This window comes from Scylla paramamosain, chromosome 32, assembly GCF_035594125.1.
Source record: "Scylla paramamosain isolate STU-SP2022 chromosome 32, ASM3559412v1, whole genome shotgun sequence".
NCBI classification, from domain to species: domain Eukaryota; kingdom Metazoa; phylum Arthropoda; class Malacostraca; order Decapoda; family Portunidae; genus Scylla; species Scylla paramamosain.
In genome coordinates this window covers 17,952,381-17,974,880 of record NC_087182.1, presented here as the reverse complement: position 1 = coordinate 17,974,880, position 22,500 = coordinate 17,952,381, and the positions used below count along the sequence as shown (strand labels likewise).

At 42.2% G+C, this 22,500-nt stretch overlaps 1 protein-coding gene across 1 annotated transcript in view; it reads left to right on the top strand.

The window, feature by feature from the left end:
* LOC135089323 (muscarinic acetylcholine receptor DM1-like) overlaps positions 1–22,500 on the top strand; it is a 250,396-nt gene that overhangs the window by 176,089 nt on the left and 51,807 nt on the right. Inside the window, 3 exon segments of the mRNA XM_063984868.1 lie at positions 4,031–4,090; positions 10,410–10,545; positions 11,305–15,226. Of these exon segments, the coding sequence (XP_063840938.1) occupies positions 4,031–4,090; positions 10,410–10,545; positions 11,305–12,540 (1,432 nt within the window). The 3' untranslated portion in view covers positions 12,541–15,226.

Here is a 22,500-nt window from a genome sequence, read left to right as displayed (position 1 = left end):
AGCTCTGATGTGATTGGCTGGCTGGCTGTGTGGGAGCAGTGAGCGTGAAACATGATTGGACGTGAGGGTGTGAGTGGAAGGCGTTGATTGGTGGAAAAAGAGTCACTGGTTGGAGCTTTTGTGTGTTCTCATGTGTGATTGGAGGGTGAAATGAACGTGCTACTCTGCTATTGGTTGTTGGTAGTGGCTGTTCTTGTCGCTGATTGGCTCGTGGAGAAGGTAAAGGTACGTTAAGGAAATAATGATAAAAAAAAAAAAAAGAGAGAGAAAACAAGCAATTTCTCATAATACAATTGATGAACTGTACATAATAACAATAATAATAATAATAATAATAATAATAATAATAATAATAATAATAATAATAATAACAAGGCTTAAACTCCTCCCAAGACAAAAATAATGTATATATATAAAAAAAAAATGACAAAAAAATAACTAATTAACTCAACCCTCCCCTTGTCCAACTTCCCCCCTCCATCCCCCCTTTCAAAAAAATAATAACTTTGAAAATATAATAATTTAAAAATACCATTAAGGTGCATTCTAATTAAAGTGTTTGTTTGCAGTCACCCTTAAGAATAGCGAAGAACCCCCCCACCTCCCTTCACTCCCCGTTTTCTCTCACCCCCCTTGAACTTTAATTGACTGATCCCCCCCTATTATAAATGAGTGAGCTTCCCCCCTCCCCACTCTGAAGCCCCCCATCACTGAATTGCCTCCCCATCTCCTTTTCACTAATTGACTACCCCATCATTATACTGAGCGCCCCCCTTCTGCCCCCCACAGCCTCCCATCACTATTCATGGTACTTTTCCAGCATCTGTCATGGTAGCTGGTGTACTATGGTGATAGTAATGGTGAACTATTTGGCTTATATATGCTATTATCACCATTACTATAACTACTTAACGACCATTAAAGAAAACCACTTCCATAACTACCATTGCTACCATTAAGCACCATGACAGCCGCTAACTACCATGAGAAACGACCACCCTAGGGCTTAATGGTACCAGCTGGGCTACCATGAGTCAGTGTGTACGTGTGCGTGCGCGGGTGTGCGTGTGTACGTGTGTGTATGTGTGTGAGTGTGTACGTGTGTATGTGTTTGGACACCTGTGTTTACCTTCTATGTTACCTGTACTTAATGTGTGTGCGTGTGTACGTGTGCGTGTGGGTGTGTATATGTGTGTCTGTGTGCGTGTAGCGTGGTGGTGGTGGTTGTGGTGGTGGTGGTGTCCAGGCGCCTGCTACGCGGCCACCACGTCCACGCCCGCGCCTTCACCGTGTTGATGTTGTGTCATAAGTGGCTTTATAAATAATGGATTACTTATGTATTACTAATCTGTATTCAGTATTTCTTTATGTTCATACTTGTGTACTGGCTTCCGCCGCGGCCTGCCCCTGCCTGGCGGCCTGCACTGGGAGCGCGAACCTGCGGCGCCGCGCGGGGTTCTGCAAGGAGGGATTGGGGCCCGCTCTGTTCTTATATTTTATTTATTTATTTATTTATGTTTCTTCTTTCCTTTATTGTTATTTTTTCTTTATTTTTTTATTATTTTTTTCTTGGGGGGCGTCTTTTCTGTTCGTATTTTTTTTGTGACTCACTTTTCCTTTATTTATTCATTATTTGTTTGTTTTGTTCTCATTTCTAGGCTGTTCTGTATTCCTCGTTCTTTTTTTATTTGTTATTTTCTATTTCTCTTTATAGGGGAATCTTATAGAGAGGGATCCTTTTTTTATTTATTTATTTGTTTTATTTATTTATTTATCTATCTATTTATTTACTTATTTATTTATTTATTTATTTAATTTTTATTTAATTTTTTTATTTTATTTTAGGGTATTCCGTTTCCTTTTTCTTATTTTGGGGTTTTCCGTTCGTAATTTTTCTTGCCGGTTAATGTTCTGTTCCTCACTTTTTAAATCACCGCAATGTTATAAAAATAATCAATCCGTTTAAATCTTATTTGTACATGCAGTATTCATGTTAAAAGATTTAATTCAATTTTTTTCTACTTTTCCTCTAATTTTTTATATATATATATATATTGATGCACGGAACATACAAAACAAATTCTCTGTGATATTTCCCTCCGTTTCATCCAGTCCAATTATTCTTTTACCAATAGATGTGCATTGTTTACCTGTTCACCTCACACCCTCGCTTCCCTTCCTCTGCTCTCGTGAGGGGCTTGTTGTGCGACCCTCGGCGGCCAGGCAGGGGGGACCTACAGGCATTTTTGGCGCTCTTTGTACAGCCATCTTGTCATGTACGCACGCCAGGGTCTCCACACACACGTCTGGTTGTACATGGCGACGTGTGTGTGTCCCTGTGTGTACCTTTGGGTGTAGACACGGCGGTGTATGTATACATATGAACGTTTTTTGTGCACACATTGATGTTTGTGTGTACATTTGGGTGTTGATTCTGTCTAGATGTACATGCAGATACTTGTGTGTACATGTAGACGTGTGTATGTGTGTGTATGTACGTATAGGCGTTTGTGTGTACATATAGAGGTCTGTGTGTACATGTGAACGTCTAGGTGTACGTACATGCTGCTAGGTGCACATGGCTGTGTACGTAAAGTGTAGGGCAGGACCAGGAGCTCGTCACGTACATGAATACACACACAGTAGGTGCACATGGGATTTACGTACACAGTAGATAGTTTACATAGAGGTGCACATGAGGGACGGGGAAAGATCATCATGTGTACGTTTCCTGGGAGAACACACGCCCATGTACGTACGTACACACGCAGTAGGTAAGGTAGGTGTACATGCATACATACATAGGAGTTAAAGTATACACGCGTAGTTGCACAGTAGAAAATACGTACACACACACACACACACACACACACACACACACACACACACACACACACACACACACAGGTCCAGGTAAACAAGGTAAGGTACAGGTGCACATGAAAGAAAACGCACACACACACACACACACACACACACACACACACACGCCACCCCGCGTGACAAACATGCAGTAGTGTAGCGTCATGCACCTCACGGACTCAACACCCCGCCCCCCCACGCCCCCCACGCCGCCCCCCACCGGAAAAAAGACACCTCGGGCCATCTGGAGGGGAGTCTGCGCCCCCCTTGCCCCCCCCCGAGGCGCTAACGAAGGCATGGTGGGGAGGAAGGTCAGTACGGGAGGGTGTTGCTAGTGTCCTCCCCAACCATTGCCTCCCCTGCCTCAGTCTAACGGCACCACCACCACCACCACCACCAGCAACACCACCACTACCACTACCATAACAGTAACACCACAACCACTACCGCCATTAATCCAACATACTACAACAATAATACTAAAGCTGTCACACTATCAATGCTACAACTATTATTATTACTGTCACAGATTTCCTTGCTCTTGCGATTGTAACCGTTCACCACTATCACTACTACTACTACTACTACTACTACTACTACTGTACTCATGTCATGGTCTATCGTTGTAGTTTTGCCAGCTAACATGGCAGAACTGTCAATGCGCGGCGCTCTCTCTCGCTCATTGCCACTCATATTCTTGTCTTTTTAAAACATGCGGCACTTTTACATCCCCACCAAGCTTCTTATCTTTTTTTTAAGCTGCTGGGTTATCTGTTTTATATACACATAGTCTGGTACCTTGAAAAGTGACAGGCATTTCGTTAGGAATATAAAGTCAGTTTGCCGCAAGTTTTCAAAAAAGGGCGGGAATATTTGAACCAATCAGCAAGTGAGCATAGCCCAGTGCCAGTGTTACCAAGTCCACGTGTCTTGGCTGGCGAAACACTGCGCTAGAGTTGGAAACGTTGAGTATACACCATTATCACACACACACACACACACACAGCAGAGTGGCAGTGGGTGGGTGCGTGGCCAGCCTGGAGGCGCCTCAAGACTGCACGGGGCGGGGCAGAGAAGAGCCACACACACGCGCCATATAATTAGTCGTCTCGGTCACCGCCTCCGCCCGCTCCCTCCACCTCTCTCTCTCTCTCCCTGTGTTTTGCAGACCCGGGCTACCAATACTTCCAGATCCAACGAGCTTTACCGATACAGGAGTCTCACGCAGGTAACACACACACCTGCACACACCAACACACACACACATGCACGTACACACACCTTTCTCCTCCTCCTATCCCTCCCGTGACCCTTAAAAGGAAAAGACCAAATTTTTGACTGACTTTTTGTACCTTATACCTTTTTTTTTTTTTTTTGATAGTAGAGGTTTTAACACAAGATAGTTCTGTTAGTTTTGTTTTTGATGATATTTAGTGAGTTGCTTCTTGGGTAGTTGGCAACTCGTCCTTCCTTCCTTCTTGCCTTCCTATTGGCTGTTGTAATGCATGATTTGATTGGCTGCTGCATGGAGACTGTTGCCTGGTAGTTGCCGTGACGAGGGTTCGAGATCCGCATGACACCTGGTGGGCGTGCAGGTAGGTTAACGCGCGTGCGCGCGCGCGCACATACACACACACACACACACACACACACACACACACACACACACACACACACACACACACATGCTGACATATTAAATAGTTTTGTTATTTTTTTCGTTTTCTTTTTCCACTTTTTTGCGCAAAATTCTTTCATGACTTTTAATTAATGAAGTCAAACTAGATCAAAATACCACTCCTCCTCCTCCTCCTCCTCCTCCTCCTCCTCCTCCTCCTCCTCCTCCTCCTCCTCCGCCTCCCCCTTCCCCTTCCCCATCCTCCTCCTCCTCCTCCTGCTGCACTTCATCTGCCTTCTCCTCTCTCACATTTCTTTTTCATTAATGTTTATTAAAAGTGTATTTTTATATGACTATTTACACACACACACACACACACACACACACACACACACACATCTGTAGTTTCGTGCCAGGAAGAACAGCGGGTGATAAAAAAGGGCCAAGAGCAAGTCTGGATTTTTATTCCTTCTTTCTCATTTCCATCTCCGTTTCCTTCCTCCCCTCTCCATCCCTCTCCATCCTTTCTTTCCTTAACCTTTTCACTCTCCATTTTTCACCTCTCCTCCTCAACCCTCTCTTTCCTCCATCACTCGTTCTTTGTGTTTCCCTCCCTTCCTCCACCTTCTATCCCTTCCTGCTGTTCCTCCACTCTCCCCCAAAAAAGGAGTCTTGATGAAGTTTCCGTAAAATCCTAAAATTACAAGAAATAATCGGATTACAATTTTTTAACTCGACATAGATAATGGCTTGAGTTTAAAAAAGGTGAAAATAAGTCAATAAATATATGTATTTGTTGAAGAAAGTTAAGGAATATAACGAATTAAGTGGAAAGAAAAGTGATGAATGTTCAGTTTGTTGAGTAAAAATGACTAATAATGGTAAACTTTGTGAAAAGTAACAATATTTAGTGTAGGAAAACTTATGACTCAAATTTGCTATGTAAAAATTAATAATGACTACGATTTTAATATATTTCCGTAAGAGAACTTAGCAAACAAAAAAACAAAACAAAAAAGCGAGAATTAAGTTTGTTAGTAAAGATAAACAATAATAATAAATCTGTTGAAAAAGTAGCAGTGAAAAAGCATGATCGTTAAGTAAGTTTACCAATAAAATAAAGATGATATGTAGACGAATAAAAAAAGCTACGAATTTAGTGAAATGCGACGATAACGTAAAGATAAGGAAGTAATGTAAAGGCAGAGATTGAATCACAGGCAGATTGGCTCAACTTTATTCAGATTCGACAGGAAAAATGAAGTTATTCCACCCTCAGAATCACATAAGGAAATGTGTTTTAGATTCCTCAGCCTCCTCCTCTTCTTCCTCGTCCTCCTTCCTCTTCCGTCTCCTTCCACGTCCTCGTCCTCCTATTCCTCCTCCTCCTCCTCCTCCTCCTCCTCCTCCTCCTCCTCCTCCTCCTTCTCCTCCCAGACTTGCTCCGTCCCCCTCACCCCTTCAGGCCCACGGGACGCCAGCATGCTCCCCTTTCCTCGAGTGTGCGGAGGGGCAGTCCTCCCCCCCCACCATTGCATTAGCCTGGCATGGGGTGTATTGAGGGTCTTGGCTTAATGTCTGTCTGTGTTTTATGCTTGAGGTTGCTGCATTCCCCCTAACGTCCCCAAGCCGCCGCCTCCTCCTCTTCTTCCTTCTCCTCCTCCTCCTCCTCCTCCTCCTCTGCCCACGTGCACTGCGGTGAATCTGGAGTGGCTACAATACTGCGCCTCGTGTGTTACGGTGATGGTGATGGTGGTGATGGTGGTGGTTTGCCATTATCATTGTTATTACTGTTAGTATTATGATTGTTTATTTATTTTTTCCTTTATTATTTTTTTTACTTTCTCATTTGTGCTAATACTGTGAATGGTGACATCATGCTACTATTACTTTTCTACTACTACTACTACTACTACTACTACTACTACTACTACTACTACTACTGATAATCCTAATACTAACGTCACCACTCACTTTAATATCAGTCACTGCTAACACTGCTAACTTAACCATAACTAATAAGATTACTAAAACTACTAACACTCACACAGGCCACGTAAGCACTCAGAGTAACCGTGTGTACGTGTGCGTGTGTGTACGTCATTTCTGCGTACGTTGATGGAGGATGAGTAAGAGAAGGAGAAGGAAGAGGAAGAAGAGGAGGAATGAAAGAATGAATCAGCAAACTAGCATGTAATTTAACCCCTTTTTTCTTAACCTTAATTCTTCTTATTCCAAAAACAAGGAGAAGGAGAAAACGAACGAGTGAATGAGTAAACAAGCATGAGATTCCCTTTCCTTTTTTTATCCATCCCTGATCCTCCATAAAGACAGAATCCTAAACAATCCCTAAGCAGGACTTGAAGGAGTCCCTAAGGAAGACCTAAGCAAGGCCTATGGATAGACCTATGCATGGTTTGGTTAAACTGATAAAAAAATATGATAATTATTAAAAAGGTCTAAAAAAAAGCAGGTATCGATATTTGTTGCGCTTCTTTTGCTTTTATTTCTTTTATTTTCCAGATTTTTTTTTTTGTTATTTAGTTCTTGTTCACTTCTTCAGTCAGTCAGTCAGTCAGTCAGTCAGCGTGAGTCAGTAGGAGTAGTGCTGAGTCAGTTCGTCAGGTCTTCTGGGTAAGTCAGTGAGAGAGAGAGAGAGAGAGAGAGAGAGAGAGAGAGAGAGAGAGAGAGAGAGAGAGAGAGAGAGAGAGAGAGAGAGAGAGAGAGAGAATATGTATGTCTATATGAGTGTATGTATGTATGTATATATCATGTCCAAAAAGAGGTATATTCCCCGCAGTCCCCTTCAAGTATTAGATTGCCCCCCAAGCAACGAATTTTTCACTTGTTCTTTTACTCGTGTATTAAAAAGCCACCGCAGGCAAGGCAAGCACTCCCCCCACCCCCCACAACAGCTCCCCCCTTTAGCACCATCACGTGATCTACTTCAGCATATAAAAAGAATATTACTAGTGTTTATTAGTGTATATACTAAAATAATTCACATTTTTCATTCCCCCCTTCCCCATCTATCATACATTCATTCACTGCCACCCCCCCCAAACCCCCCCAAAATCATGTATATCGTTTAAGAATAATAAAACTGATACTAATTGATTAACGATTATTCCGCCCCCCCCCCCCAAAGCAGAGACTCCTTCCTCCTGCCCCCCCCAAAAAAAAAAAAGTAAAAAAATAAAGTTAATAAGATAAAAATTTAATTAGTGGAGTGTTTATCTCCCGCCCCAAGCGTTCATTGGCGATAAACTTTAACTGATAAATAGATAATAAAAAAAGTGGACGTTTTTTTTTTTTCTTTTTTTAGTTTGTATGTCTCGAGTGAGTGGATTTGTGAAGCGTGTGGAGGAGTGGATGATTAAATTTAGTGTGGATATTAGATAGATAGATGGACAGGTAGATAGATAAATAGATAGACAGACAGACAGGTAGACAGATAGACAGATAAATGAGTGGATGATTAGTGTCAATAGATTTAAGTGTTTAGATTGATAGATAGACAGGTAGACATATATAGAAAGTTAGTTAAATAGATAGATAGAGCCTTAATTTGAAGTGCTTACCTGAAATGTTCTTAATTAGAAACCTTACGTTGTGTACTGCATAATGATGATATGAGATAACGTCATAATGCAAAGGCCAAGAGTGAGACTAATGGACGATGTGATGAGTGTTATATCTTGGTGTCTGGAGTACTGACGAGGGTAGGGGTGAATAGTAGGAGGTAGCTGTGAGTTCAGTGATAGACCAGTCTCGTGTGTATTCCCGGGTAGAGATTAATTAACTTACAATGCTTATCTCCACTGTGCTTTCTTTTCTCATAAGCTAGACTTCCGTAAGCACTTCCACGCGTTTTCTCTGTCCTATCTCGACTATTAACAGCCTCGTGGGGAAATTATCGGGATTTTTCAAGAATATTTTCGATTCTACTGGCAGTTTAGTGTTGACTGTACACTAGCAGTAGGCTAAAACGCTCTTGAGAACCATATAAACCCTGTGGCCTTCTTCAGTCCTTATGAGAAGCGATTTTAAGAGTAGGCTAACACTGACTGATTATTAACAGGTTCAAGAAGAAGGTATCGGGTTTTTCAAGGATATTTTCGATTCTACTGACAGTTTAATGTTGACTCTTCACTGTCAGTAGGATGAAACACTCTTGAAAACCCGTGTAATCTCTCCAGTTTAAGAGTATACTATGACAGACTGACTTTTAACAGGTTCAAGAGGAAGTTACCATGTTTTCCAAGGATATTTTCGATTTTACAGACAGTTTAACGTTGACTCTTCACTGTCAGTAGGATAAAACACTCTTGAAAACCTGTGTAATCTCTGTGATCTTGTATATTCTTATGAGTGGTTTAATCCTTTCACTACTCTGACACACTTTTCATTAATGCCAAACCACTGAAGATTCTACTCTATATATATTGGAAAATGTAATCTTTTAATGCATTTCCCTTTCTTGTTGTTTGTGAAGAGTTTATGTGATATTGTTAATGGTGTGAATTGTTGCATATCGCAGTGAAAGGGCTGAAAATGCACCAAGACCTTTCAACTACTATGAATACAAATTGCCAGGAGTTATAATAGCAATAGGAGAAAATAAGCACAGTGGAAGTGAGCGTTTTGGTTCCTTGATCTGTGACCTCGAGTGTACGATTAGATAGATAGTTAAGTGTAGATAGTTAGTTAATAGGATGGTAGTGTAGAAGTCTTAACGTGTTCTAACTATGCTCTTGAGTCTGTGAATAGGACATGAGGGACTGTGTGTGTGTGTGTGTGTGTGTGTGTGTGTGTGTGTGTGTGTGTGTGTGTGAAGGCCATGAATTGTATATGATTATTTACTGTGCATTTTATTTAATCTTGTTTTTTTCTTTATTATTATTATTATTATTATTATGACAACTGTTATTTATTAATCTATGCATGACAGTCTTCATTTATATATTATCATTTCCACACGTTCAGTTCATCTAATCCATGTATTTATTTAGTTTCATAGTTTATTTCACGCCAATTTTTCCCTTTTTCCCAATCCCTTATTTAATTCCCCCTATGTTCCCCTCCTTATGCATCCCCCTACCCTCCCCCTCCCTTGCATTACCCTCCCCCGCCTCCCTCTCCCCTCTCCCCTCTCCCTTAGCCCCCTCATTGATATATTGGATTGTAATTTTGTTTCTTTTTCCCTCTCCCTCTACGTCCTATCTCCCGGTGCTTCTCCCTATTCACTCTCACCTCTCCCTCTTCCTCTTCCGCCTCTCCTCACGTCCCCTTATCCTTTTTTTTCTCTCTCCTTCTCTCGCTTCCTTTCGTTCTTTCATAATTTCTCGTGCCATATTCATTTTCTATTTTTTTTCTTTCATTCTCGTTCTTCCTCATTTTCGGTTTCTCCTCTTTTCATCTTGTTTTTCATTTTGTTTCGTGTTTCTTTTTTATGTCTTTTCTCTTGCTTATTCTTTGTTTTTTGTTTCTCTTCCCCGTTTTTTGTTCTTTTTTCCATCCTCTCTCTCTCTCTCTCTCTCTCTCTCTCTCTCTCTCTCTCTCTCTCTCTCTCTCTCTCTCTCTCTCCTCTTCTCGTCTAATCTCTCCTCTTTATCCCCTTTCTCTCGTACTTCTTTCCTTCCTTACTTCTTCTTTTCCTTTCATTTCCACCTCTTTCTTTTATAATTGCCTATTCCTTATCATAATATCTCCTCCCCCTTTCTCTTCCCATTCTCTTTCTTCCAACCTTCTTTATCCCTCCTTTCTTTCTCTCTTCTTATCTTTCTTCCTTTCTCACCTTATCTTTCTTTATATCTTCCTTTCCTCTCCGCTATTCTCACCCCTCCCTCCTCCTCCTTCTCCTCTTCCCTTCATTTTCACACCTTCCTATCCTCCTCCCCTACCCTCCCCCCTCTCCCCGCCCCCCCAGCGAGGCCGAGGAAGCTATAGAGACCGAAGATTGGCGCCGTCAGAAATCCGAATCATCAACAGCTATGGACGAGATTGAAACCACGTACGTGCCGACTGCCATGGTGATCGAGAACACCAAGTACGCTGCCAACCAGGTGCGTCCGTTGTGTTGTACGTGAGGCGTGTACTTGATTGGTGGTTTATCTTAATATTATTGCTATTTCTTTCTTTCTTTTTTTTTTTTTTTACTTTTACTATTTCTTTTTTTTTTTTTTTTTGTATGTTCATGTGAGTGTTATTAGTTGTCATTTATTTATTTCGTCTTCTATTTTTTTTTCTTTATCTTATTTGTTCATTTATCCTTTTTAAACGGGTGTAATTTGTAATATTCGTGTCCGCGCGGCGCTGTACGAGTATAATCCACCTTTCTTCTTCTTATTTTTTTTCTTCATTTCTTTTTATTTTTTTCTGGTTGATATCGAAAAAAATAACATTAGCGTTTTCATCTAAGAGTTACGTCAGGTTAGATTAGGTTTAGATTAGTTAGTTTAGGTGAGATTTAGATTGGTTAGGTTAGGTTAAGTTAGGTTAAGTTAGGTTAAGTTTAGATTGATTCATTTCATTCACTTCACTGCTAATCCCTTCACTGTAGATCGCGACTTGAAAAGCGTCATATATTGATGAGAAACATTGTCAGCAAATTTGTAAGCTAAAGTTATTTCCATAATCCATTTTTCTTCTCTTTTATTTATATTTTAATAAACATCCTTTCATTTCAATGGATCATTTCTCTCTCTCTCTCTCTCTCTCTCTCTCTCTCTCTCTCTCTCTCTCGGTCTCTTATCTGTGTTACTGCACCTGTCTCCCCTCTCCCCATCCTCTCCCTTCCCCGCACTAACCGGCGTGTGCCTCAGGGGCGAACCACGGGGTGCTGCCGCGGCCTGGCTTCCTGCATCAAGAGGACCGTGGACCGCGAGGAGGTGAGCAGCACGGCGGGGGGACATCGGTCTGGCTACCACACCCCGGGCTACCACACCCCTGGCTACCACACCCCAGGCTACCACACCCCGGGGTCGGCGGAGACTACCCTGCCCTCCTCCGTATCCCGCTGCACCTCCTTGAACTACATCCGGGAGCCGCTGGCCGTCACCCCGACCCGCTACCGCCAGAACTCCATGATTCCATTAGTGGAGCGAGCCGAGAGACCCGACCACCACCACCCGCACCACCACCACTACCAGCACCCCCACCACGGCACCTCGGCCACACTGCCCAGGGCGGAGAGCACCCTAGGTATGGGCGGGCGGGGGCAGATGATGGGCGGGCGGCTGGCTACTCGCTCTCACTCCTCGGACTCCGTGTACACCATTCTCATCCGCCTGCCGCACGACCCCTCGCAGGACGGGCCGCTTCACCCGCCCTCCATCGTCATGATCGAGGAGGAGGGCGCCGGCGGAGCAGGAGGCGGCGGCGGCGGCAACGGGGCGGGTGCCGGACAGGACGGCGGTGGGGCCAACGCGGGGCACAAGCTGCGGTTCGAGCGAGGGACGTCACCGCTGGCTCGACGCGGGGACTCCGTCTGCTCCGACCCCAGCGGCCAGACGACCCGTGTGGAGTGTTCTCTGCACCCCGGGGGACCTGAGGGCACCTCCCCCGTGTCCAACCGCCGCTCTTCCTCCCACGTGCCGGACATCAAGATTCCCCTCAACGCCAAGATCATCCCCAAGCAGCTCGCCAAGACCACGGGCGGCGGCAGCGGCAACTCCGGCGGCAGCGCGGGCGTGGGCGGCCACAACTCCGGCGCCTCCACCATGCCAGGTAAGAAGAAGAAGAAGAAAAAGAGTCAGGAGAAGAAGCAGGACCGGAAGGCCGCCAAGACGCTGTCCGCCATCCTGCTCACCTTCATCGTGACGTGGACGCCCTACAACGTGCTGGTGCTGCTGAAGACGGTGCTCGCCTGCAAGGCCGACGACTGCATCCCGCGCCAGCTGTGGGACTTCTCCTACTACTTGTGCTACATCAACTCCACCATCAACCCCATGTGCTACGCTCTCTGCAACGCCGCCTTCAGGAGGACCTACGTGAGGATCCTGACCTGCAAGTGGCACAGTCGGCGGCGGCAGGGCGTGCAGAGGGGCTACTACAGCTGAGGACGTCTAACCTGCCGTCTAGCAAGAGCCACCTACCAGCTGCTCTTCCTCCTCCATCTACACTGGCTGGCGAGCATCTGAAGCCACGCCTCGCTGCCGCCCCCACGCCACCCAGAACACCAGGCTAACCCGTGAACACACACACACACAGACACACGCACACACACACACACACACACACACACACACACACACACAAAGCCGGATTACCGCTGGGTTGCTAACTGGACTGTATATTAGAGCATTAGAGTCCCCAGCACCAAAGAGCACGGGTGCCTCCTCCCCTGCGGCATTCATCACGGAGCTGCTCACCCGAAATATCAGTTGTTGTTGGTAAGGGAAGCTGTAATTGTCAAGGAAGGCTCCAGCGTGTCAGCTTATGTCCCTTGTGAATGGTTAATTTGGCCTTGCACACACACACACACACACACACACACACACACACACACACACTGATAACAGAAGTGATGCCAACAATGCGAGAAAGAACGAAAATGGTGGCAGCACTGTCTGGCGCTTACACACACACACACACACACACACACACACACAAACCAGAACGCTCATGTCAACATTTAACAGCAAACATTTTTACGTACATCAAGAATAATAATCATATGCGTTTTGCTGGTAACGAAGATGCGTGAAGTGGTGTGTGTGCGTGTGTGTGTGTGTGTGTGTGTGTGCACGCTCACACACATGCACACACACACACACACACACACACAGAGAGACAGACAGACACACACACATACACACGTACACGGGGTAGCCTGGAGGCGTGTCTGCAGTGTTGGTGCACATGTCAAGATAACAAATAATGACCTCGAAATGGCAACACACACACACTGCCGCCCCCCCCTCCCTCAACTCTCTCTCTCTCTCTCTCTCTCTCTCTCTCTCTCTCTCTCTCTCTCTCTCTCTGTGCTTCCTACTTTTCCCCACTATAAATAGAAAACAAGAAAACAACACTAAAAAGACAGAATATTTGAAAAGAAAAAAAAAAACTGACCAAATGAAAGAAAACGATGAAGGAAAGGAAGCGACCACATCGAACCGAAGAAGAAAAAGAAGGGAGAGAAAATGATTACGTTTTTATGAGACGAAGAGGGTGAGGCGGCAGTGAAAAGAAAGAAGAGGGCGGCAGCTACATCAGAGAGAGAGAGCAAGAAGCAAGTCAAAGAAAACGAAAGGCAGGGTGTGTAAGTGTCTCTGCTGGCCGCGCTGGTACACAAAATTGCCAACAAAAAAATAAAGTACACTGTGTTGCCCTAAATAAAACAAAAAGGATGGAGAAATTCATATAAAAGCTTACAAAAAAAGGCAAATGTTGGTGGTTAGCTAATGTGTTCATGTGTATATTTGAATTCTTGGGTCGTTTTAGAAGTCTACCATTTCTCCCGTGGACTGCATGGATGTGTGTTCCCTGCGTTCTGTATTATAATAACCTCAGGCAGCGTTTGTTAGTGTTTTCGCCTGGCAGATCAGATGAAGAGTTGGCGGAAGTTTGTTACCAATGAGAGGCGGTTTTCAGTTGTAACATGTCATGTGGAAGCTAAGAGGCGTCACTGTTTGTAGATATTAGAAGGTTTTTGTCGCTGTTTTTGTCTCCCGGAAGCGAAGATGTTATTAAGTGTGCGAGGCGGTTTTATTTGTTTTTTGCCTCATGGAAGCAAAGAGGAGACATAAATAAGAAGGGGAGGTGGTTTATTTTATTTTATTTTTTTTTTTTCGTTTCTTGTCTTAAACAAGAAAAAAAAAAAACATTTCACTTCGTACGCGCTGATAAAGAACTGCACTGCCAGGCGCGCATCTCGGGCGTCAACTCTTTTAACTTTGAAGTGGAGTTGAATACTGTATTTGAGCCTCTTTAATTCCTCACACCTCTGATCCTGTCGGTGTATCACAAGGTGTCGAATCCGGAAGAAACAGTTCAGTCAAGGTTTCACGTAGACGCCTCAGGAAAGAAGAAAACGAAGAGGAGAGGAATATGAAAAGTAACGTGTTTAGTATGGAGGAAATAACCTCAATAAATCCATAATGTAGGTTCTGGGCGTCAGCAGGAATCGGGAGAGAAGTATTGATTGGCTTCCAAGATAGGATAGAAACACCCAATGTGTCAAGTATTATTTTCCTCTGATACTGTGCGGGGAAAGGAAGGAGGGAGGCGGTTAGAGGGAAGGTGATAAAGGATGGATGAAAGAGATAGGCAGTTAGAGGTAAAATGAAAAGATAGTGAAGAAGCGAAGGAGCGATGGGGAGGGGCCTCTGTGTTGTAGGGAGGGAATGAGGGAGCGGTGTCAAGACGTCTCATCTCATTTTAGCGGATGGTACATTATATTTCTGATAACTAACATATACTTCATTTCTTATATACTTTACATTAGATTATATAGAAGAAAAGTATTACGCATATAATAACGTATATGATAATTAGATATGTGATGTTACCGTTCAAAGGAAAATCATTAGAGTACTGTTCAGTAGAGGAAGACACGCGATCACTTGAGAACAGAAGCGTGGGAAGGGAAGGCGGGAATGTGTGGCAGTGACTAGTGACGAGTGCAGCGCGTAGTGGCTTATTTTACCGGATTACCAGCTCTTCCTTTGTTCTTTGAGACTGTATAGGTCATAATCAGTGTGCCAACGATGTCCTGGAGCCTCCCTTCATCTGTGGAGTGACTTGGTGAGTGTTAAAGTCAGGAAGGAAGAAAGAGAAGATGGTCACTTTGTGTTTACGTAATTGTATTTTCGTATTTGTATTTTTATAGGATTGAGTCAAGCAGAGAGGCAGGATAGAGCAAGAAGAGTGTGTGAGGTAGGACAGAGAGAGGGCAGGAAAGTGTGAGGCAGAATAGAGGGCGGAGAGAGGTGAGTGAGGCAGTGAGAGTTGAGGAATAGTAGTGAAGACGGTTAATTGCTTGTTTGTATATGTTGGGTTTACGCGGCAACAACGGGGTCATAAGGCGCACTGCAGGACAGAGGGATAGTATAGGGTAGGAAGACAGGGTAAAGAGAGGGCAGAAGTGCACTTTATCCTGAAGAGGGAGTGGTGGGGGAGAATAGTGTCGTATGCTGGAGTGAGGCGCGTTGACTGAAAAACTACCAAGCCAAGCAAACAACCCACATAATCCTCACCTCTATCAATACTGCCATTTTCTGCAAGGATATACAAAGTTCCCCGTTTTAACATACTGCATTTATTATTCCTACGCATGCACTATTGGATTACGCGTTTCCCTCGTGTCAGAAGGGAAAAGAAGTCACTGTAGTGAATATTGTATGACTGAGCGGTACAGTGTCGGCCATAACTTGTCCTGCTTCGTCGCCATGATGAAAAATCGTAACCATCTCAGGTTGGAAGGTTTGGACAGTGGTGCGTCGCGAGGAGGGCAGCGCGAGGTATGTGAGGGGGAAGGGATCCAAGCTGGTTACAACTCATCATCGCGACGAAGCAGGACACAAGTTATAGCTGCGATTGTACTAGGAAAGTTTGGATGTATATCTCGAAACTATATACTTTAAGGGGGTCAGGTGGCTCAATGGTGAAGTGCTTGCCTTGTGGCTTGGTGGTCGCTGGTTCGAACCCTGGTTTTCTAAGCCTGGCTCATGGGGAAAATTTTTTATCCCTTTTTTAATAATAGAATAAATGCTAAATTAGGAAGTTTAAAGCGGAGATCACGAGATATTTACTATAATTAGACTGTACGAAACACCAATGATTAATAGCGAAGTAACGACACAAAAAAAAAATAAAGCGTGACTAGTATACCTGTGACCTGCTAATCAAGGTTGGATACAGGTACGCGCCCCCTCTATTTTTGTATCGGCGCTGCTGTGTCGCCGCCTTCTTTTAAACTTAGTCTCGCAAAACCAAACCTCGATTTCTTCCATGAGATTACTGAATTGTGAGTTTTCTACAGATGATGTGTAACTTAATTCTCTCTCTCTCTCTCTCTCTCTCTCTCTCTCTCTCTCTCTCTCTCTCTCTCTCTCTCTCTCTCTCTCTCTCTCTCTCTCTCTCTCGTTTGTTTGATTTAGATTTGTTTTCCTTTCAATCTCAAGATGTGACAGAATTTCATATAGCTACGTTTATTGTAGTTTTTTTTTTTTTTTTGGCAATAGTGTAGTAGATTTTTTATTTCTCTGGTAATATACTTTGATTTAATTATTGATATGTTTACTAATATTCATTCTTGCTTTGGTAAGATTGATATTATGCTTTCTGTTGATGCTAGTCATTTTATATTCACCTTGTGTTCATTTATAATCCAAAGAACATAATCGATCAGTATTCCTAAATAATTAAACGTAATGTAATGTGCCAAGAGTTATTATTATTATTATTATTATTATTATTATTATTATTATTATTAATATTATTATTATTATTATTATTATTATTAAAAGCAAAATCTCGTGGACTGGGAAAAGAAGTCCACGATCTTTACTTTCTTCTGACATTCCATTTCCTTTCACTGTTTGGTTCCTGCGGCAGCTACTACTATTACTGCTACCACCACCACCACCTTTATTACTACTACCATCTACTACCTCTTGTACCTATCAGTCTGCCGTCAGTTTTTTTTTTTTTTTTTTTTTCTCGTAAGTCATCAACATCGAAAATCATAATTGTTCGCATCTTTTCGGTAACCTTTATGTACATACAGTAATACACAGTAATGAAAGTAATACCAACTCCACCAAATTAACCAACATTGATATTTAAAACTCTGTACGTGTGTGTGTGTGTGTGTGTGTGTGTGTGTGTGTGTGTGTGTGTGTGTGTGTGTGTGTTTAAGAAGCGAGAGTATGTTATAATATATATTCTTTATATATTTATTTAGTTATTTTCAGAGTCGAGGATAAAGCGACAGAATGAATAATAATAGTAAAAAATATTAAATGTGTGCTGTTTTTAAGAATATATAAATGAATAATTATTATACTATACACGAACGCGATTGATTAAGATGAAAAAATCGAAAAAAAGACAAAAATCCAAAAAAAAAAAAATCTTTCGGTGTTATGTTGTATAAAAGGAACATTTCCAAACAAACTCTAGTGATGACCAGAGAAGGTGTTGTCATCACGCGTCTGAGTAATAAGTATTGGACGTTCGAAGGTCGTACTTATAGTCTGTAGGTTTTAGGCAACCCCAACAAGAACAATTTGTAACCTAACCCAACCCAACCTAACTCTTTGTCTATCTGGACACGGTGGCAAGGAAAGACTCCAAGCATTACTGAAAGACACACTTGTACATTTTCGCAGGTTTTAGATATATTTTCTATGGAAGGCTTGGTATTTGCGTATTTTTCCATTGGTATACATAACATATATACATATAGGTATATATATATATATATATATATATATATATATATATATATATATATATATATATATATATATATATATATATATATATATATAAAATCTTCCAATTGCTATATTATGAATGTTGATGAATTATTTAATTAAGCCGTTAATAGGTAATCTATTTGTACACATGTAATGAATAAAAACTCACCTGTTTACCTGTGCAACCTTAGATTATAATAACTAACTAGTTCACAATTTAACCGATTTGTATACATGTAAACAACCACCACAACAACCATCCCGTTCATCTATTGTCACGCATTCAACCAACATTTTGTAACAACCGTGGGAGGGAAAGGGATCCAACACTTTTTTTGAAGGGCACCGTACACTTAATGAAGGGGATTAACTCTGCTAAATTGTTTTGTACCGATTGTATTAGTACATGTCCCCTCGCTGGGTGGGTGAAGACGTGTTCTTTTTGTACAGCTGTAGCCAGTTAGCCAGTTATCGTAGATCGTGGGTGGCGGTGCTGGCGTAGGCTAACTAACTAACATATCTAGTGAAGTTTGCATTTAACTTAACGCTGAAAGGGATTTGAGAGCTCAGAGAGAGGAAGGATGATTGCGCTATAGTGCGTGTGTGTGTGTGTGTGTGTGTGTGTGTGTATGTGTGTGTAAGCTCGTGTAAGCGTGTGCACTAGTAATAGTTCGCTCGTTCTTAACTATAACCTCTCTGCTTTTCCTAATCTTAACCCAACCTCTGTCTAGTTCAAAGCTCCTTCCCTCGTCTATTACTAGGTAGCCTCGTCTGAGCTCTCTGTGGAAGATAATGTGTTTAGCGATGCACGCGCTTACACGAGGAATAGAAAACGACAAACGGCAACAAGGGAAAACGGAAATAACGGCCGTAACTGTCATCCTAGCTCTCTCTCTCTCTCTCTCTCTCTCTCTCTCTCTCTCTCTCTCTCTCTCTCTCTCTCTCTCTCTCTCTCTCTCTCTCTCTCTCTCTCTCCTAGAATAGATTGTCAACCCCCCAAATGAGTAATTAAGTGTAGGTTGATTTAGATAAACTTGTACCCCATCTCCTCGACCACAACCCTTCCCCTTCCTACCGGCAATAACCGTTGTACAGTATTTGATGTGTCTCAAGTCGCTTTTTTGTAACATACGGGTTATATATAAACTAAAAAAGCAACATAGCAAGACTTCGAGAGACAGCTGCGTGAGGAGAGACAAGTAATGTTTGTATGTAGTTGATATTTTTGTGCAAGCGTCGATACACTAGGCTATGTTATACCAAGAACAGTTTTGTGTGACTCGGGCTTAGGTAATTGTGTTACTCTTCTTTTTTTAATCCCGGGGTAACCTCAGTGCGTAGCAGCGAGAGGGGTTTGATTGGAGGCGTTTCCCGCGCGCGCCCCGTTGGAAAGAAAGAAGACTGTGTTTGCGCGCTGTTAAAAAGACAAACTTCCTGACCTGCGCGCGACTCAGAATCCATCGCTCAAACATTTTCGGATTTTTTTTTTTTTTTTACCTTTTCGTCATCAGTCAGTATCTATTTTCTGCATCAGGGTCTTCGTTTGATTTCCTTTTTCGTACCTTTTGAATCACCATTTGCTCATCTTGGAGAAATGTCATGTTTTTTTTTTGTTTTTTTATTTAATTCACGGTAACCCAAAGATGGCGCGGTTTTTTTTGCACGCTCACAAATCGCAACGAAGCTCATTCTTTTGGAGGGTAGTAAACAGTAATCATGCATTAACCCATGATTATTGGTGCCCATGGAGACGAAAAAAAAAAAAAAAATAGTAATATCCCCAAAAAATCAGGATATAGACGCGTAAGTTTCATCATATCATTGAATTTCATTGTGGATCAAGCGCTACTGCTGATGATGATAATGATTGATGATTGGCTGTCTTTCCTATCAACGGAGCAAGCAAACCGGCTGTCTGTCACCACGAGACTCGCTTTGTTTGCTTCCCAACGCACAAACATCACCAAGTAGATGATGATAATGATGTTTTCGTTTCCAGTTATTAAGTTTTTTGTTAAGAGTAAACGCAAACTAGGCTATTAGAGGCTACTTAGCGTAAATTGGGTGGTGGGCATACACTAGTAGCGTCTTTTTTAACGATCAGTGACGATAGATTAGAAAGGGAAAGTTGAAATGGGATGATAGAAATGTGATGGAATAATTATCGTTCAGTTTAAGCTAATAATTGTCAAGATGGCTGTTGCTACTTTTTTTGGGTTGAAATTGAAAGTCGCATAGGATATTATTCGTACTTTTTTTTTTTTTTTTTTTCAAGCCCAGATCGACAGAGAGGGTAATCCCCATCAAATTAACAATAGATTTGTGACTCTTTCCCATAGATTCACCACTCGAATTATAAGATCAGACTCGGTTATTAGTTTCTTTGTACCAATTTATTCAGTGGAGGGGAAGAAAAAAAAATAATTATGGATATGGACGCGAGCTGTATTTATATTATTCCTTCAGTGTTGTATTGGTTGATGTATCGAAGCAGAAGACGAAGGAGCAGCAGGAGGAGGAGGGAGGGATCAGAAATGGTTTATTTTTTCCGTGAGTGTGAGTGTCTGGGTGTATATTAGGTGTTCTATATTAACCAGTAGTCTAACCCCCCTGGGAAATCTAATCCCAGGGGAGGCTGCAAGCGATGTTAGAATGTTAAAACAAAAAAAATAATACCATCACTACCATTACCACCCACCCACCACCACCACCACCACTACCACCACCTTTTTACCATAGAGTTCCCATGCTAACCATTGCCATTATTACCTAGTCGGCCTCCCCCCAAAAAAAAATATCAGGTTAATTATTTTATTTTTTTTAAAGAAGGCCTCCCCCCCATCCTGAAGAAAAAAAAAAGTTAAAAAATCTAAAAAAAACATCCATTTACCCCTCTCCCAAAAAAGGTGTTGCTACTAAGAATTATTTTCCAGTGTAATAAGTGTTATGATTGCTATTTCTTTACTTAAATGTGGTGTTCATCCCGAGCGGAGATATAGAGAGAAAAAAAAAATAATAACTTGAAGAATGTTTTTTTGTTTCTTCACTAAGGACTGCGAGGTGGCTAGCCAGGCAGTATATGGATTATGGATGTTTGCTAGTGTGTACCCAAACGTCCCTCAGCCAGTTTTATATTAGAGTACAGAGAATCCTTTCATGGTTATATCCGGCAAGCATTATTAGCTTCGGGGCGGGCTGGGCGAGGCGCGGAACTGGTGAGGTGAGGCGAGGAAGGATGAGGAGAGAAGGGCGAGTGAGGACTGGCGAGAAGGAAGGGAAGGGAAGGGGTGATAGAGACAAGAGGGAGAAAGGCAAGGGGAGTTGATTTTGATGTAAATAATGTGTTTGCAGTTATTTAAGTCACTTTGTATACATTATTTTGTACTTAAAACTTAATGTTCCTATAACCATTACTACTACCGTATTTGTTTGTTGTATACATGACTTGTATTTAATTCATGACTTGCCATTACTACTGGTATTGTTATGTATATATGTGTTATGGTGCATTGGGTATGCGTATACACGACCACGCGTGCAGTAACTGTATTGTTGCTGTCTGTATCGTTGTATTAGTCGACCATTGATGCGCTCTTGTACTATAGAGCATATTATTATCTATTTATTATTTATTTATTTACTCGATTTATTCCATTCGTTTTTTGTTGAACGTCGTTTCGTATTTATGTTTAGCTCCCCACCCCAGACCTTTCCGGACCTTCCCGGGGCACGGCGAGCTGCAGCCAGGCTTGTTTAACAGTTGCCAAGCTGGACCAGGCTGTGTTAAACTCTGCCAGGCATACGCTATATTTGGCTAGGCTCAGTCAGGTTAGGCCAGTTTGTGACTAAGTTTTGGTCATGGCTGGCTGTGTTTGGCTCGGCTGGGCTTGGCTAGGTGTGGCCATGCTATGATTTGGTTGAGTTAAGGCTAAGTTTGGCTAGGCTGATTTAGCGAAGTTTTATCTTGGGCTAAATGTTGCCAGACTATGCTAGACTATCCTTGCTACGCCGTCCCGCACTGTTCTCACTTGCCGTGGCGTTACCAGTTCGAAACCCGCTATGCCCGTATCCTGAGACTGATCTGTGTGTGTGTGTGAGTGTGTAAGTGTATGTGTGTGTGTGTGTGAGTGTGTGTATGTGTGTGTGTGTGTGTGTGTGTGCTCAGAACGACATGTGATATGTGAAGGTTACGTCGCCCCGTCGTTCACCAAGACATTTTTAAAAAGAATCCTAACTTACTTTTATTATCCTTGTGTGGTAAACAAAGGGGAGGGAGGAACAAGTTGAAGTATTTGTTTATTATTTTTATCTATCTGTCTGTCTGTCTGTCTGTTTATCTATCCATCTATGTATCTGTCTACCTCCATCTATCTATCTATCTATCTGGCTGTCTATCTATCTATCTTTTAATTTGTTTATTTTATTGAAAAGATTGAAAAAAATATGCTTGATTATTCTTGTATTCAATCAAGACAAAAAAGAATAATGACAATAACAATAATAACAACAACAACAACAACAACAACAACAACATTAATAATAAGATACAAAAGAACAAGAGTAATAATGATAAAACTCAATGAAAACAAAACACAT